This window comes from Plecotus auritus (genome assembly GCF_963455305.1).
Source record: "Plecotus auritus genome assembly, chromosome: 1".
In the NCBI taxonomy this organism is placed as follows: Eukaryota; Metazoa; Chordata; class Mammalia; order Chiroptera; family Vespertilionidae; genus Plecotus; species Plecotus auritus.
In genome coordinates, this window is record NC_137770.1 from 30,442,329 (window position 1) to 30,461,193 (window position 18,865).

The 18,865-nt window shown below is 51.0% G+C and overlaps 1 protein-coding gene across 1 annotated transcript in view; it reads right to left on the reverse strand.

The window, feature by feature from the left end:
- The window catches only part of GALNT16 (polypeptide N-acetylgalactosaminyltransferase 16), an 88,821-nt gene extending 86,078 nt beyond the window's left edge, over positions 1 to 2,743 (reverse strand). Inside the window, exon 1 of the mRNA XM_080658295.1 lies at positions 2,438 to 2,743. Within this exon, the coding sequence (XP_080514421.1) occupies positions 2,438 to 2,614 (177 nt within the window). The 5' untranslated portion in view covers positions 2,615 to 2,743. The remainder of the gene's footprint in view (positions 1 to 2,437) is intronic.
- Positions 2,744 to 18,865: the final 16,122 nt, after the last annotated feature.

The window sequence follows — 18,865 nt, forward strand, 5'->3', positions numbered from 1 at the left end:
TTGCTGTGCGCATCCATGTGGGGATGCAAGAAGCTTCTCGCAGTCCCTGCGTGACAGCTTACATTCAACGAGGAGACGCGGCAGATGACTGAGAATAGCACTGAAGGGGAATACCTCAGAAGACCGGGATACAAGGCAAGGCTGTGACAACGGTGGTGTGTGCCTGGGGACCAATGACTATGGAACAGACACGCAGGGCTAAAGCTTAAGAACAGGAGGGAGCAGGCTATGCCCCTATGTGGCCCAAGAAGGCTCTGTCACCACTCCCCAGGAACTTCCACTCTCCCTCTCTTCCTGCACCTCCACGCCCTGGCTCCTCACACTTTTTCATGGCCCTTTTCTAATCTGCAGCAAGCAAAACCCCAGGGTCACCAGGACAGGGTGAGAGAGAGGAGGTTCACTAGAAGTGCCCCTGCCCAAGACCTTAAATTGCCAGCCCTCAAAATGCGTGCTGCATGCCTCCAGCAGTACCTTCCCCTCCCCCCACCCTCCCCCACCCTCCCCCACCACATTCTGGGGCTCTCAGTCTGAGTAGCCTTCTGGGCTGATCTCCAAGGGCCCTGGGAGGAGCCGGGGAGAGGTTCAAGAGCAAGGTCAGGATTCTGAGCAGAGGTAAATGTGATGAGACCCAGCCTGGGGTTCTGAGCAGCAGCTTCTCTGCGCTCCCTTCCTTTCCGTTTTCCCTCCTCTCCCCCTCCTCCTCCTCTTCCAGCTCTGACACTCCTCCCATCACCTCACACAGAGGCCAGAACATCTGGCCAGCCTGCTAGTCTCCTGCCGCTCTGGGCCCACCTACCCTAAGACTCAGGATATAGAGGGGGGCAGCCCATGGCGTGGAGCTCCCTCAGGACCTGGGGCCACTGCTGGTTTGGCTACTTCCACTCCAGTCTGTCAGTCCACCCAGATCCCAACACTCTGGGGTCTTTACACAGGAGGCTTTTCTTCATCAGCCTTCCTGTCCAAACATCCACAAGTGCTTTGGAACCAGTGTCCTAGAGACAAGGGACCCTCAGCCCAGAAGGGGACATTCCACCTAATCGGGCTCACTCCCAGAGAGTTCAACCAGGCAAGGGTCTGAGAATTGGGGGAGAGGGGCTGGGGGGAAAACCCCAAAGTCTCCCCAGGCAAAGCCAGGAAATATGGTTCCTTTGCCGGGGGTTTTTACTTCTTCCCAGTGGGTAACAAGTCAGAATCTGGAACAGGATGGGAATATGAGAGCACTTCCACACCGACACCCCCCCCACCACCACCACCACACACACACACACACAACCGTATTCTTGGGGCTCAGCTGCCTCAGCACAAACATCTCGAATTCTCCACACAAGCCTTGGCCCTCCTGACTCTGCACCTCCCTCCCCAGGCTCACCTCTCTTCACGCCGGAATGGCTGCCCTGCTCCACTTCCCACCCTCGGCCCCACACTTTGCTCGTCCTCCTCCTGATCCTCGTCTGGCCAGGCTGCATCCGCCCAGCAGCTGGTCCCCAGGGTCGCCCAAGGCTCTCGCCCACCACCCGCCCCCTTTGGAAGGTTGGAAGAGCGAAGCCCGCCGAAGCACGCTGCGGATCCCGCCTCAACAGGTGCCCCAGCCACGGAGCCGTCACCCCGCGCCCCGGCAGGCACGCCCCCTGCAGGACGGCGGGGACTCCGCACGCCCCAGCTCAGGTCCCCAGAGAGCCCAGGGCCCTCGCAACTCCGCCGAGGCCCTAGTCTCTGCCGCCTTTGTTTCCCCGCTCGCCTTGACCTCTCCAGGCTGACCTCGTGAAAGGGAATCTCCGAATCCGGGCGCAGACACTGCCCGCTCAGCTGTCGTGATGGGGTGAGGGGCGCGTACAGAATGAGACCTTTCTCCAACCAAGAGAACCCGGGGGTGTTAGTGGAGAGTACTCCGTGTCAAAGAAGCAGGTTCAAGCTGACCCGAGCTAAGAAGGGGACGCAAAGACGGGCGCAGCCCAGGGCGACCCGGCCCCCACCCCCACGTCCTCGGCCCCCAGGAGGCTGGAGAGGGTGCGCGGTGCGCATGGCCACCTACGCGCTTAGCCGTGCGCGGTTCCCACTGCCGGCTCGCTGAGCGCAAGGTACAGCCACCTTCCCGGGCGGGCGAGGCACCGGCAACCCTCGGCTCCGGCCCGGCAGCGCAGTGTCGAGAGAGCCGCCACGTTCCCAGTCGCGCGCGCACGCCGGGCCCACCAAACTTGCAGCACTTTCTCCCAACCCCCACCCGCTGTCACCCTCCCTCCATCCTTGCGCCCTGGCCTCGCTGGCCCGGTGGAGGTTGCCATAACAACATGCAGGAATGCTCCAACATATACAAAGCCAGCAGGGCGCGGTGGGCACACCGCCCCCGGCCCGGCCCCACGCCCTCGGCAGCCGCGCGGGGCTAGGACGCGCGCCGCGGCTCACCAGCCGGCTGCCCCGGAGCACAGAGAGGACTCACAATGAGCGGGATGGTGCGGTCTTCGCGGAGCTGCTCCGGCCTTCCTCCGGCCTTCTGCGCGCCCCGGCCGCCAGAGGATGCGGCGTGGGCTCGGTTGTCCTGCCATAAGTAGTAGAAAGTGCCCAGGATCCAAGCTACGGTCAGGATGGCGATGGCATTGGCGCGGATCTTCCTCATGGTGGGCGGGAGGGCGCCCCGAGTGGGGGCCCAGGCCGGCGAGCTCTAGGGGCCGGGGCGGGGGCGCTTGCAGCCCCAGCTGTTTGTTTTCGCTTGCGCCCGGCTGCTCAGTCCTGCAGAGCAGAAAAAGGAGAGAGGTGGGGGTTGGGGGGGTGATAGGGAGAGACAGGCGCGCGGAGCGATCCTCACGGTCCTAATGCCCTTCAGCCCCGCGCGCGCGCTTCCCCCGGGCGCCCATTCATTCGCTCGCAGAGCCCGCCTGGCGCTCCAGCCCCCTCCAGCCGTCCCGGCCGCTGCGCTCCGCTAGAGCCGCGCTACCGGTGCGAAGCGGCGAAGGAAGGCCCGGAGAGGCAGACGCCCGTGGACGAATGGCGACGGGCCAGAGTCTGTCTTGGCTCCCAACGCTTGGCGACAGAGCGCCCGGCGGCTGCCCCCGCGCGGCCTTGGTCGGTCCCGCCTACCTCCATCCACCCCCGGGCCGAGCGGCCCTGAGTCACAGGCTGGAGATGCGCGACCCCGGCCCGGGCCCGCGCGGCGGAGCTGCGGGTCCGAGCTGCGCTTGAATTGCGCTCTGGCGCGGGGTTTAAGGTGTGTTCGGCGAGTCCTTGTGAAGGGACCGCTGGGCGGGAGGAAAGTCTCGAAGTTTGTACCGGAATCCTCTTCGGCCTAGGATTCCAAGCGTCCCGAGTACCCGCCCCAGGAGAGATGGGAAGCTGGTGCACTTGACATTCGAAGAGAGGGAAGGAGACGCGATGCTGCTGCACAGCCAGTGAATGGGGGTCCACCCAACCCACATCTTCCAGTTTTTGTGATGCTTCCCTTCATCCTGCCTCAGTGTCCCCTGGACAACCCTGAGATCATCTTCACCATTCCATCAGGAAGAAGGGAGGCCAGGAAGCTTCAAGATTCGCCCTGGGCCATGCGACTAATTAGTTAGTGGGCAGAGCCCAGGGTAGAAGCTATCTCTCCATCTCTCCATCTCTCCATCTGACACTTCAGGCAAAATACAAAACGCGGTGGTGAGAGACACAGACACAAAAATCCCTGAGATTCTGCCCCAGCCCTGGCGGCACTGAGAATCCCGCGTGAACTACTTTCACTCCGCAGAAGACAGGGGGGCTAAATTGGTTCTAGGAGGCCAGCACAGCTGGAAGGCACAGCGCAGACACTAAATGAATAGATATTAACTAAACAAACCAAGTGGGGATCACAGAGGAAGATGCAATGTATTGCCAGGTTAAGGAAGGCTTCTCACAGGTGAATAAATCTTTGAATAAATTCTTAAGCGGCAGGGAAGAAGGAGGGCAGGGCACGGTATGGGCTGCATGAGTAGCCAAAGAAAAGGTTCTGAGGAGGGAAATATTTGATGGGTTCAAGGCAAAGAGCTGCCTGGCATCGCTGGGGTCCAGGATGCTGGGAAGGTCTTGATGGAAGCTGAGATTGGCCAGGTGGGGCAAGTCTGGACTCAGGAGGCCCATGAATGCCAAGGAGTTTGCTTCCTGCTGGTGCTGCTGGGCAATGGCTGATCTGAAGGCCCACAAAGGGTCCTTCTAAATCAGGGGTGGGGAACGTCCAGCCTGTGGACCCTGTAAGGCTCAAGAAATCATTTCGTCTGGCCCTGCCAAGGCATTAGAGATGAGTTCATTAAATGTTTGACCAAATATAGCAGGCCATTTTTTAGGTTTATAAGTTTGTATGGCCTGTGAAGGATGTTATAAATATCCAAATGGCCCTTGGCAGAAAAAAAGGTTCCCCACCCCTGTGCTAAATGAAGCCGCAAACAGTGGGGTCACAGCTCATGCCTTACTCCAGCCACCCCCATCATCACCACTCATTTCCCCGTTTCTCCAGCACTCAGGACTGAACTATGCAAATAATAGATGCAGGAATCCTGGGGCAGACCCAGAGGTCATGCCCTCGGTGGGAAGCCAGGGAGCCCTTGCTCCTTAGGAATCAGGCTGACAGGCATCTCCAGACAAGAAAGTGTAAGGGAACTGACCTCCTGGCATCCCCACTGCACACAGGCTTTCCGTCAGCTAGGTTGTCATTGGCTGCTCCCCTCATCCCAGCCTGGTCTATGCATGTCCAGCTGCTTTTGGTCTTGCGAGAACTAGGTGAGAAGATGTGGGATCCAAACTCATCGTATTAACCCCTAGTGAAAGGCTCCAAACTCACCCCTAGGCATGGGGGTGAAGCTGGACCATACCAAACTGAAATCAGGCTGGTGGGGTGTCTGATGGCACCAGAAGGGGGGCTCTATGAGGAGAGGGAGGGAAGGAGGAGCTGGAATTTGGCAAAATTTGGAATTTCTACAAGTCTCACCCCTTATTCCCCAGGGCTCAGTGGTGAGGATGCTACACATCTGCACCAAATTGTCACTCCCTGGCAGCTCTGTCCCAAAGAGAAGCCTTCCCCATTCTCCCCCCAACTCTCACCAGAAAACCCCACAGAGAGGCCACGACGGTGTTAGACTTCACAGCCAACCTTTCCTTAGATGGGCACAATTCATTCTCCTGGGGCTCCGGGTAAGAAGGCAGGTAATTACAATGCCCATGTGACCACGGAAATTTGACACTGAGGTTGAGCGATGGGCCCATCTCTCCTCAAGCCACTGGAAGAGATGGGCACCAGCAGCTGCTGCCTCGGCTGCAGCCCATGGTCTTTCTTCCAGAGTCTAATCCCAAATAGGCACAGAGCTGAGTCTCGGCATCCCTGATATGGATTTCCGTGTTCAGAGATGATGGTGAGCACTGTTTCCTCTGCCATCCTAGGAATGGATTCCAGCAGAACCATAGAATCAAAGCGACCACCTAAGAGACAGTGTTGCCTAACATTCGTTGAACCTTGAAAACAAGCGTGATAATAATAGCTACATTTCACTGAGTACATAGCAGGTGCCAGCTGCTGTGCGGCATCTCACACACATTATCTGTCACACACCCACACCCGCAGGCAGGACTCGGAGGCTCAGTGAGGCTCTCGACTGCAGAGTCCCACAGCAAGTAAGAGGTGGGGCTGGGTTTCAGTCCACTTTCCCTGCCAGTGTCTGGGCACTAGTGCAGGGCTTCTGAGGCCACTGGGAAGTCTGCAGGGAGGTCAGAAGTTCTGTATGCAGGGACCCCACTTCTCCTTCTGGGCCTCCACTTCCCTCTCTGTAAAGGAGGATGACCTCTAAGAGATGACCTCTAAGATCCCTCCGACTGCGCTATTTTGGGCTTCCAGTTCCTTGGGCATATTCTCCACTGTGGCTCTGCTCTTGAGCATGGTCTCCCTCTAACACTGCTTAAGCTAGCACTCAGGTAAGCTGGACAAAGTGCCATGTGTCCCTGGCACTCCCAGAGGCCCCAGGGAACTCTGCCCCTGTATTTGATGCGAGATTTGGGTGGTGGGTGGATGACAGAAAGGAAAAAGTGTATACCTCAGTGTAAGACCCTACCTCTGGAGTTTGATAGCCTGAACTGAAATGCTGGTTCTGTCACATATTAGGAGAGTGACTTGAGCAAATTCTTAACTCCTCTTAGCCTCAGTTTCCTCAACTGTCAAATGGGGCATGACAGCTCTTAACTTGCAGCATTGCTGGGAAAAGTAGGATGAGATAAAGCATGCAAAATCCAGTGCCTGGTAACTGGCCCAGTCCCCTGGAGGCCCACTCTCACAGGTGCTGCTGCTGGCTGCTGGGAGAGGGGGACTCCTGAAGGGCCTTCCAGGGCACACACACGGGACTGCTGGCCCATGCTGAGAAAGAGTACAGGCCCCAGGCAGGCCTCTCAGCTACACCCAAGGTCCATCAAGGACAATTGCCTGCCCTAAAGTGGGGTGGCTGCCTCTTCCAGTCTCTGCTGCGTGGACTGGAGGGAGGGTGGGGGGTTGGTGTGCAGGGCCCCACCCTCTGCTGGTGTCTGTTCTTGACGGCATACCCATTGCCCTTGAGACCCTGGGCCAACTCAGAAGCCTCTTGTCCTGTCTGCAGCTGCAGTGGGGGCCCGGGAGCCGGTTGAGGGGAACAGCTTAGACCCCCATGCCTGCTCTAAGCAGGAAAAGAGGCAGGGATGGTGGACAGGATGCATGTTACCATGCAACAGGCACTGTGCTGATACACGGTCTCTGAATACTCCCTCAGAGCCTGTGAGGAAGGTGTGACCATTTCCTCATCACAGGGAGAGACTGATGCCTGCAGAGGTCAGGCAGCCACCAAGTGGTGCATCTGCTCCCCACTGACAGGTGTCCACATTTAACACGCCAGTGTGTCTAAGGAACAGTTATTTATAAGTTCAGTTTACATAAACTGTATAGATGGGGGAGGAGACCTGGCTCTGTGTAAGGAGCTCAAAGAGTCAACTTACTAGTCATCATTCTGTTTGTCTGATAACCATGGCTTTTCATGTCAGTTTCTGCCACTGGCACGTCAGCTCCTTGAAGGGCAGGGGTTCTGATATGTTTTGGTTACTGCTATCTCCCCTGCACTTAGAACACTGCTTGGCATGTAGTGGTACCTAGTACATGCGCATTAAGTATTTGTTGATGGAAAGAAGGGAGGGAAAGAGGGGAGACAGAGGTAAGGAAAAGGGTAGGGTAGCTCTGTGAAATATGCACTTCTCTTTTTTTAAAATATATTTTCAATAGAGGCCCAGTGCACGAAATTTGTGCACGGGTAGGGTCCCTAGGCCTGGCTGGCAATTGGGGCTTTCTGGCTGCTGGCTGAGGCCTTCCTTCATTCCGTGCTGTCTCCTGGTGGTCAGCGCACATCTTAGCAAGCAATTGAACTCCTGGTCTCCCGGTCGAACTCCCGAGGGGACAGTTTGCATATTAGCCTTTAGATAGATAGATTGATTGATTGATTTCAGAGAGGAAGGGAGAGGGAGAGAGAGATAGAAACATCAATGATGAGAGAGAATCATTGACTCAGCTGCCTCCTGCACACCTCCTACTGGGGATGAAGCCCACAACCGGGCATGTGCCCTGACTGGGAACTGAGCCGTGACCTCCTGGTTCATAGATTGATGTTCAACCACTGAGCCACATCGGCCAGGTCATGAACTTCTCTCTTAAGTCAAGCACCTGAGAGTCCAGTGCAGGGATAGAGCCCAGAGAAAAGGAGGATGCATCTAGTATCAGTGTAGTGAGTAACCCAGGTCCCCTAACAGTGCTTCTTTGGAAGCACCAGGCTCCCTCCCCCAACCATTGGCCAGAGGCCAAACCCTGCTGCCCCAGGATGAGGGGGTGAGAAAGTCCTCTGTAGTCCCATCAGAAGTCAGGGTAGGAATGACCAATTTGGTGGATAATTGCAGAAACTATGAATGTTATTACCGATCCTGAAATAACCCAGCTGCTGCATTTAGGAATAATAGGATTGCAGAGTCTGAGGGCTAATTAGAAATGTGTCAAGTGTTTTTATCTTAACAGCAAGGAATTCCTACAAAGGGGAAATGCATAAATAAAGCCATCTGGTCAGCAGAATTAGTCTGCAGGCAGAGCACTGTCCAAGTCCTTCCTGGACACCCCCGCCCCCCACCCATTTCCACCACCTTCTTCTTGGTCCCTTCCCCTCCTCCACAACCTCTGCAGAGCTGAATGGCAGAGGTCCTCAGGTCCATGTGGCCCACAATGTGAGGCCAGTGCCTGTCACATGCCTGAACTCCCTGGAATGGGAGTTCCTCTGAGCAGGGCCTGGCAGCTTCTTTGTGTATCACCAGTTCCTCTTTGGGCATCATGGCAGCACTCACTAAACATTTGTGCAACGAGCAAATGAACGAATAAATACCTAAGGCAGTAGGCTGCTGCTTCCCCCCATTCTGTCCCATGGAAATTCTACACAGACTGCAAAGCCAAGGCCTGTTTGCCCATCGGGTGGTATTTACAAGTCCTTTTCTTTCCACTCCTTCTTGTACACCTACTATGTCAGGCACTTTTAGGTTCCAGGGATAGAAAAATGAACAAAGACGGACATACCTCCATGTGGGGCTGGGGGGGGACCAGAAGAGATAAACTAAAGAACTTACATGCTTATATGCATAGCCCATGGAATAGGGTAGGGAAGACCTCGGGGGTGGGTAGGGACTGGGATTAGGGGGGAAAGGGAGAGAGAATGGGAGATATATGTAATACTATCAACAATAAGAAATAGCCCTAGCTGATTTGGCTCAGTGGATAGAGAGCATCAGCCTGCGGACTGAAGGGTCACAGGTTCGATTCCAGCCAAGGGCACATGCCTGGGTTGCGGGCTTTATCCCCAGTAGGGAGTGTGCAGGAGGCAGCCAATCAATGATTCTCTCTCATCATTAATGTTTCTATCTCTCTTTCCCTTTCCCTTCCTCTCTGAAATCAATAAAGATATATTTTAAATTATATATATATAACAAAGTGAACAAAACCTGATCCCAGCTTCTGAGGAGCCCAGTAACTGATAATGGGGAAATACAGATAAGTAGTCAAGATCATATAATAGAGTTCCATGGAAGCCCAAAGGGGGCTTCTTCACAGGGAAGAAGTCATCTGAGAGCTGAGTCGTAAAGGATAAATAGATGGGCAAGATGTGGAAGGGAATTCTGGGAAGAGAAAGAGGCAAACGAAGGAACTAAGATTTGGAAGTGTATGGGAGCTCAGGAATGGTGAGTGGTCTGGTGTGTATGGTGTCAGGGGTGGTGATGGTAATGAGGTTAGAGAGGCAGGTGTGGACTAGTTAACTGACATCTGTTATGCCTTTGTAAGAAGTTTGGACTTACTCTGGTAAGCCATGGAGAACCATCCAAGATTTTGAAACAGGAAATGACATAACCAGTTATAAGTTTTCACGAGGAGGCTGAAGACTAGTGGCAGGGGATCACAGTGATAATGCAATTCTGTGGGCCTGGATTAGTGCAGGAACACTGGAGCAGAAGAGAAAGAAGGTAGACACAAAGAATTTGGTGATCAGTGGGAGGTGGAGGTGAGAAAAAGGATTTGAGAAGAACATGTAAATGTCCTGTGTAGGAGTCAAGTGCTTTGGTGTAGGGCAGTGGTCGGCAAACTCATTAGTCAACAGAGCAGCAAACTGTGGCTGGGGAGCCGCATGTGGCTCGCGAGCCGCAGTTTGCCGACCACTGGTGTAGGGTAATCATGAATTGACATGGGGAATACAGGAGGAGGTGCAGATTCCAGAGGCATGTTCAACTAAACTTGAGTCCTCTGTGGTCCATTCAGGAAGGCAGCTGCAGGTCCAGGTCTGGTGCTCAGAAAGAGGAGTAGAAGAGGCCAGTCAGGTAGAGATAAGGAAACCAGAATACAATTGGGGAAAGACATTGCTGGTGGCTGCCCATGTACCCAGCACCTAGGCATGGGGAAAAGGCCATGTGCATCAGAGATTAGGACCTCTGGATTTCTCATGAGAAGATGCAGAGAACTGACATTTTTTTGGTCCTGCCTCCATCAGATGCCCTGATTCAAGGGCCTGAACCAAGCTCTTAAGAATACTCATTTCTTTATCAAGGACCTCATCATTTTGTACATAGTTAGGTTGGACCGCACACCTAGGGCTGGGACAAAATTTGGCTCAAAGAGAGGTTAGATGATAAGACCAGAGGGAATTTGAACTGAAAGACCCATGGACCTGGTCCTGTGTTTCCTTCAGCCTAACAGCATCAGTATAATTGATACATCCATTTTTCTTGAGAAACTGGGAAGCAGAAATGAAGATACCGTTCCCAGGATTGGTATATATTTTGAAGCTCTCAGCAAGGCTGAAAATATCCATCGATATATTTTGAAGTGTAATTTCTACTCCCTTACCAGCTGAAATAATTGAACAGGAAGAAAAAGCTGTTAATGCAGGAGGCGTGTAACATTAGATCCACACTGCCTGGAAACTTACCATTGCAACGCAATTGAGGGTTTTGACAGCCAGTGTTTATAGTACAGTCATACATGCCCCCTCTCCCTGAGCCACCCTCTGAGGCCATCAAAAGGCCCATCAATCTGGCTTGGAGACTGAAACCATTCACAGTGTCTGGAGCTGATGTCAAAGCAGAAAGAATATTTTTAAAAAAACATCCTGCCGTTTTTCAGCGTATAAATCTTGGGGTGTTTCCTCCTGGTAGGTGCTATAAACGGTTGGGGCTGTCAGTGCTCATGAGGCCAGTAGGGGCGAGCTCTGCGGTGGCATGGCCACGCACATCCTCCCCTCTCCCTTCGCATCCCGCAGGTGTCCATGCACAGGTTGTCCTCTTATTCTAGTCTAGGGTGGCATTGCTTCCTCCAGCCCAACAAAAACTTGCCTGCCTCTGCCTCCAGCCCTGCACAGTAGGTCCAAAGGATGCAAGTTCTTCAGCACAGGGTGGGGAGGGGTGTGCTGCCTCTAGACAGAAAATAGACTTTATGGACTTTCATCTTTTGTGTCAGTGCCTCTGTGTGTGTGTGCGTGTGTGCATGCGTGTGTGTGTAGGTGTGCTATTTCCCAATTGAAATTTGACTTCAGGTTTTTCCAGGAATTACTGATTTCTTTCCCTATATTTGTGTCCAGTGATAAAGATTTCTAAATCCATGTCCAATCATTTATCTTTCCTTCCATTTCTGAATCATATATTTCGATAAAGGCCAGTATCTAAAGATGGAGCATTTAGTGTGTTCTTGGGCAAAGGGGGTGATCAGGAGGTGGGACTCCTGGGTGTGAGTCCCAGGCATGCCACTAGCTAGATGGTGACACTAGGAAGTCACCCGGATCTCTTTCTTATGTTTAAAATGAAATCTTTGGTACAAAAGGACTTGGAAAGTGCTTTCTAGTGCTAGCATTTTAGGATTCTATTTATTTATTTTAATACTAGAGGCCTGATGCATGAATTCGTGCACAGGTGGGGTCCAGCTGGCCCACCCCAATTGAGGCCGATTAGGCCAGGCTGACGGGGGGACAGGGGATGTGGGAGGTTGGCCGGCTGGACCTGCCCCCGATCGGGGTGGGAGGGCCGATCAGGGGAGGGGCTGCGGGTGTTTGGTGGGCTAGCTCAGCCCCCCGGTTGAACTCCTGGTCGAGGGGACAATTTGCATATTAGCCTTTTATTACATAGGATTTTAAACCATTCCCTGCCCCAGCAAGAATTATTGGCAATAAACTGAGCAAAATTTTCTTTATTATTATTGGCCCCCTTGCATATATTACATACCCTACATATACACCCAAAAATTTTTAAATATTCCATTGGATCAGTCTGAAAACATCTAGATTACAGCATACCTAAAAAGGAGAAATTAGAACAGTGTACAAGAAATTGGTAGGTCCAGGGATCCTCCGAGAAGGAGAACTTCAGAACAGGAGTGGGAGACTTTTCACTGTACATTTCGTACCTTTTGAATTTTGTACCACATGCATTTATTACCCCTTCCATTAATTTATTTTAAGCAAGGGAAGAGTTTTCCTGTTTCTTTCTTCTGCCATAGGCCTTTCTGCAGCTCAGTTCTCGGGGGAGAGGAGCCCACCGTGGGGCTGGCATCACAAGCTGGAAGCTGCCCCTCAGCCCAGGCCCTGCCTAAGACCAACTCCAGCTGGGTGGCCAGCAGCCTGCTCCCCCGCTGCTCCAGGCACGGAGGGGACCTGTGGCTGCACACCGCTGCTGGCTGCCCTTGCCACTGACACTCCGCTGGGCTGTCGAGCTGGTATAGGGACTCCATTCAAGGTGTGCCAGTAAGAGGCTGGCTCCCCTGGCTCCAGCAGCCAGATGGGCAAAGGAGCCCAGGAGTTCAGCAAAGGGAGACGTGCATGCAGCCAGATTCTCCAGATCTCACCATTCCCTCTCAAAGACAGACTGCCTTTTGTTTTGTTTTTTGCTAATATGAGGATAGGAACATAAAAAAAAAAAAAAAGAAAAGAAAAACAGCAAAAGGGCCAGAGGTGAGTGGGGAGAAAGGGTCATGAAGGCTCCCTGTCCTCCTGGCCCCACCCCCACGCCACTTGCCTCCACCTGGCAGTGCGGGTGCAGTGTCTGCAGGGCCCCCTCCCCTAGTTTCATCCTCAGTGCCCACTCCTCCACAGCGTTCCCGCAGCGCACTTCGCTTCCACTGGGCCTTTCTTTCCCACCTCCTTTTCTGATGATCACCTTGGGTGGGTGCGGGCCCCTCACATCTGAGTCCCCTCCTTCCCACCACCCTTCCTCTGACTTCTGATTCCACCTCCTCTGGCTGACCCAGTGCACTGCTCTCTGCCAGGAAACAGCTGCCCCCTCTAAGGTCCATTTCCCAGACAGGAGCTGTCCCCTGCCCAACTCAGGGATGGTCAAGCCGTTCCTCTACCCTCCACTTGAATGCCTTGCACCCAACTTTTTTTCAGATGGGGGTGGGTGGCCCCCCAACAGCCATGGAAGGGTGGGGGCAAGAGGACAACTGAGAGCCATGGCAGAGTCCGACTGGGAGCAGCAGACAGACGTGCACATGGTAGAGCAGACACAGACAGACTCCACAAGATGTAACGATACAGCCCAGGAGGAAAACAGCTGCAGGGAAAGATGAAGCAGAGAGCGAAGACCAATAAAGTGTCATAAGTACTAAGACCAGACAAGGCCTGAGAAGACACCATCCAGAGAGCAGTGAGAGGACAACCAATGTCGGTTGGTGGATGAGATCAAAGAAGAGAAACGGGGACGGGGTGGTCAGCGTTCGAGGGGTTGTAAGTTAGAGGAATGGTACAACAGCAATCTCTCAGCAAGGGTCACCCAGTCCCCAAGCTGTTGGGCTTATTGGCTACAGCAAGCAGGATCTGTTTAAAACATACGAGGCATGTTGCCGTGTTCTGTTTCTCTGCCCAGAAAAGGCTGGAGCCAAAGGCTTAGGGAACCATTCCAGCATTAGGACCCTGCACGGACCACAAGGCCGAGAGCAAGAAGATCCCTGCCCCATCTGGGACTCACCTGCCTCTCCACCCCCACACAAGCTGCCAGCCACTAAGCTCACAGCGTATTGATCACAGTCCCAGAGGTTGCGAGTGTTATCCACTTCCGCTGGGAAAGACTCAGGGAGCTCCTTCCGTCTTCAAGCTTGTCAGAAAGCAGATGCTGCTCAAATGTGACATCTGCTCTAAAGGGGGCTGAAAGGGAGCTCTCCGACCAGTGGGGATATTCTTAACGATGACTGGAGAGGCCCGGATGATTGGATGACAGCAAGACGAAGAGGAGAGCATGAGAGGACGTCGAGGATAAAATGGCCCTAGGGGAACCATATGGAACTCGAATTGGGAAACACCATGAACCTCACTCCTTTCCCAAGACCTACTGTGTACCTTTGGGAAGCTCAAATCTGGCAAAGGCCTGACTCCGCGTCCACCTGCCACAGAGAACAAAGTAGGCTGGGAGCTGGGAGCAGTGGCCAAGGAAAGCCATCCCTGCAAGCTCTGCTTTCCCCTCTGCCTGAGAGGGTGGGAGTGATGGGTTCTTCCTTCCCTGGCTGTTGAGCCCATACGCTGTGTGAAATACTGCTCTGCATGAGATTTATAAGTGATTTATTGGTTTGTGATCAAAACAAATTTTGCCTTCCCGAGAAGTCGGCTTTTCAAAATAAATTTGAGGTCAGTTCAATCCAATGTTTAAAGAGGAGGCCTGTGGGAGGTGAATAACCATCCCGGTTCGTGTCGTAACTTCGGAATTTTGATTGTCTGATTTGGGTCAACGTGGGTTGAGGGTGGGACTGTTTACAGATCCACCTATAGTTTGCAATCAAGCATTACTTTAAAACAAACAAAAAACTTAGCTGGTAGGTGTATGCAGGAGTTATTGCTAAAGAAATAGGAAAACAAAAAACATGTTATTGTGGAAACTTTCAAATACATATTTAAAAAGTAGTAAGCCTAACATAAAAAACCCAGCTTCAACAATTATCAACTCGTGGCCAATTCTGTGAGAAACACAGACTTTGAGCCAGCTGACAGAGAGAATGAACTTTTCAGTTCAGGACATTTGGGTTATCCTACTGAGGCTACAGGATCCAAGTTTCTGCATAAATGCCCCAGACTAGAGCCTAGAACATGAAGATAAGGGCAGAGAAACATTAGTGATGGTTAACAACCACAGAAGAAACCTGGGACTTAATAAACAAAATAGTATCTCTCTATATCTCTCTCTCATCTCTCTGTCTCTGAAGGAGAGACCATGCACCAGTAACAGTGGCTGCCTTTAAGGACTGAAAGGACTAGCAAGGAGATTCCCTTTTCCTGCTACATGTTTTTGTTTTTTAATATCTTTTTATTGATTTCAGAGAGGAAGGGAGAGGGAGAGAAAGATAGAAACATCAATGATGAGAGAGAATCATTGATCAGCTACCTCCTGCACGCCCCCTACTGGGGATCGAGCCCACAACCTGGGCCCCTGATCAGAATCAAACCTGGGACCTTTCAGCCCGCAGGCAATGCTCTATCCACTGAGCCAAACCAGCTAGCGCCCTGCTACATGTTTGTAAAAGTTTTGTGCTAGGTGCATATATTACCTATTTTTTAAAGTAACTTGCTGAAAACAAACATCATGAAGTTTTGCAGTAACCAAGTCCACTAGGAATGGCAAAAGGGCAAACTGCCTGCACTCGGACCAGCAGATCTTCATCATATTTTGACCTTATAGTAATTTGCTCAGCTAGGTGAATGTACAACTTTCTAATTCCAAACGGTACACCATCAGGAGATATTTCACATAAAAAAAACACACCCCCAAAACAAAAACCAGCCTTAATGGTTACATGGGTATATACATTTGTCAAAATTTCACCAAGCTGTACTCTTAGGATTTGTACACTTTATGTTCACTATACTACAATTCAATAAAGTATTATTAACAACAACAATCTCAGCCTTTGTGTACAAACAAGGCAAAGAATTTGGGGGGTTATTGGGTTGGTGGTTCACAGAAAGCTGTTGTTTTGGGAAAACAACACGATGAGGACTTTTTGCAAAAACTTGCTCTTTGGAAAGCGCCACTACAGCATGTGCTTTTGGTTAAGCATTCCATGGCTGAAACGCAACTCCATGCTGAAATGCCGAGAGGATGAGGCAAAATCTTGGCCAAGGTCAAGCTCTGCTGATGGTTGAGAGGGGATGGCAGCCAACAGCTCTGCACTTGTATGACATTTAAAAAGAAAAACTAACCCGGAGTCATCTTCTCTTCCTTTTCTGAGCCAACTTTAGCCCTGCTCGTCATATCCAAGAACTCCGGGGAAGCCATATGGGCTGCAGCACAGGCCGGCCCATACTCCCAGGCCAAACAGACAGATCGTGATTAAAAAGAAACGAAGCCAACTGACTGGGGCTCCAGCTGGCCCTATGGGATATCACAAAAGATGTCTGAATTTTGGATAAAGTTAGGGTCCCTCTAGGAGAGGGCAGGGAAAAACACTTTAGCTTCCCTTTAGGCTCTCTGTTCACTTTTTCTGGAATAACAACCAATCGGGTAGAAAATGGGGCTCACCGGATGGTAGGTGATTACTGTGACAAGAGTTTCGAGTTTAGCATACTTGTTGGACATCACATCACACCAGTACACCACACCCCCTCTGGGATAGAAAACAAGCCCAAGGATGGACTGGAAGTGTCTTTTCTGCAAGGTTGTAGGGAATGGACACAGAGGGAAATGTGTTTCAGCAGCTTATAAAATGCAAACTTTATAATTTGCACATGACTGTCTAGCGTGGCCAAAGGTCAGCAGGACAAGTCCAAGGTGAGTCAGGGTTATACAAAATGCAGGTCCCAGACACTGCCCAGCCTCCCTGTGAGTTCATGTCTTAGAATTCATGGTGGATAACAATGTGTTAACAGTGCTGGCCCCTCACATTTTCTTAGGTAATCATGACAACATAAAAAAAAGAGAATATTTTTAACTTATTGATTTATTACTTTCCCTTTGAAGTCCCCAATTCTACTCAATTCTCTGTATACAGTATAGACTTAATTTCTCCTCTCCTTAAAATGAGCAGTCACTCTTTTTTTAAAAAAAAAATATATTTTATTGATTTTTTTACAGAGAGGAAGGGAGAGGGATAGAGAGTTAGAAACATCGATCAGCTGCCTCCTACACACCTCCTACTGGGGATGTGCCCGCAACCAAGGTACATGCCCTTGACCTGAATCAAACCTGGGACCCTTCAGTCCGCAGGCCGACGCTCTATCCACTGAGCCAAACCAGTTAGGGCGAAGCAGTCACTTTTTTCTCAATATCCTCCCATCTAGAATACTTGGAAAGCTTGCCTCATTTCCATTCTGCATTTATCTCTTATTAAACCTTATAGCACTAGTACGGTGGCTGAAGATAAAGATTACTCTTCTTTCTTTACTGTTAAATAGTGAACGGAGTAGAAGTGTGAGTTCCCTAAGGCCACACACACACAGCACAGCTTGGTGAGAAGAGCATTTTGATCCTAGGGGGAGCGCCAGATGGAGGCAGCAGGCACTCCCCAGTCAGTGAGGCCAGGAGGACATGGTGTGGCATCCTGCTTCCCTCCCTCCCCTCCTTTCCATGCACAGTCTCCGTTCCCATGGCTGAGGGCGGGAGGAGAGTGTGCAACGAGGCAGAAGACTCACATCACCCCCGGGAAAGCGCCACATAAAGTAGCAGTGGGATGAACTACAGAATGCTACAGCTAAGAAGGCCCTAATAGCACATCTAATTCCAACTCCTCATTTTACTGTTAAATAAAGGAGCCCAGAAAAGTTAAGTGATTGGTCCAAAGATACCCAGCAATGGCCAGACCCAGAACCCAGGTCACCAGCTCACCCCTCTGATCCTCCACCTCATGACAGAACTGAGTATAGAAAGGAGCGAAATATAAAGCCCATGAACTGTACTCCCATCACCACCACCAAATAAACGTGCCTCTTTTAAAACAACCGTCTCAATCTCCCATTTCTTTTCAGCCCATTAGCTCACTAAGCTCAAATTTCTGATTCCTCTCCAGGATTCCATCCAGACCCTGACAGCCTGAGTAGTCAGGAGCCCAACTGTGCCCAGCATGTTGCAGCCTGAGAAGGGAGATCTTTGCAAAGCAGGAGTAGAATATAAGTAGCCTCTTCAACTCAGGAATATTGTGGACCACACATCATGCTTATAATAATGCCGACTCTAAACTCAGCAGCTTTTGAAGTTTACGCTGGCAGAAAGCAACGGGCTACCCATTTAGCAAGAGAGAAAAATTTAAGAATGAATAACATGTAAGGAAGGAGGACAATGCTTTGAGTTCCGTCTGGAGGGTGTGAGATGAACCACTCCATTCAAGAGAATGGTCTTCAAGGCAGTCTCATCAGAAGAGGCACAAACCAGGATGCATGAACCAGGTCCTTGACATTCCCTGTGTGCAAATGAAGTCAGTTCTTGATTTTCCCCCAGCGATACCCACAGTGTCTAGGGACCTCCAATGGGTTGTCTGCAGACAGAGCTGATGTGTAGGAAACAAGGGTCTGATGTACTTCCCACATTCCCCCAAAAATGTATTGGGATTCCCAAAAAGGGCCTTGGTGCCTCGACCAAAAAAAAAAAAAAAAAAAAAGAGGAGTGATTAACGCATGTCCTAGTAGGCTGGTGGGGCAGGTACTTCTGAACAAGTGGGCCGCTGGCATGTCAGCCCTGCTCCATCACCTGATGCAAAACTGCTCCAGGACTAGGGAGAGATAGAAGGTATTAGGCTCCAGCATGAGGAGGCAACATTGGTGCAAACCTGAAAATTATAACTGAGTTCTAAACTAAAAATATTTGGGGGGTTATGTATTATTTTTATGTTATTCAGATCAAGAGTTAATCATAACAAGAATCATTCTTATACCTTCTCATCCAAAAAAAAACAAAAAAACCCGGTTCTCACTGTTTTCCTAAGGGATTAAGTACTCTAAAAATGACCATCTACACAACAGAAGAGACAAAAGATCAGAAAGAGGAATCTTTTAAAAATATATAATAATTAATGAATAGCAAACTGAGAAACTATCTCATTTAAAAATAAAAAGTTACCTCTCGGCCGAAACCGGTTTGGCTCAGTGGATAGAGCGTCGGCCTGCGGACTCAAGGGTCCCAGGTTCGATTCCGGTCAAGGGCATGTACCTTGGTTGCGGGCACATTCCCAGTAGGGGATGTGCAGGAGGCAGCTGATCGATGTTTCTCTCTCATCGATGTTTCTAGCTCTCTATCCCTCTCCCTTCCTCTCTCTGAAATATCAATAAAATATATTTAAAAAAAAAAAAAAGTTACCTCTCATGAGGATGAGACATAATGAAAAAAAAAAAAAAAGGAAGAAAGGATAAATGAATGAGTAAAAATCTCAGAGGGG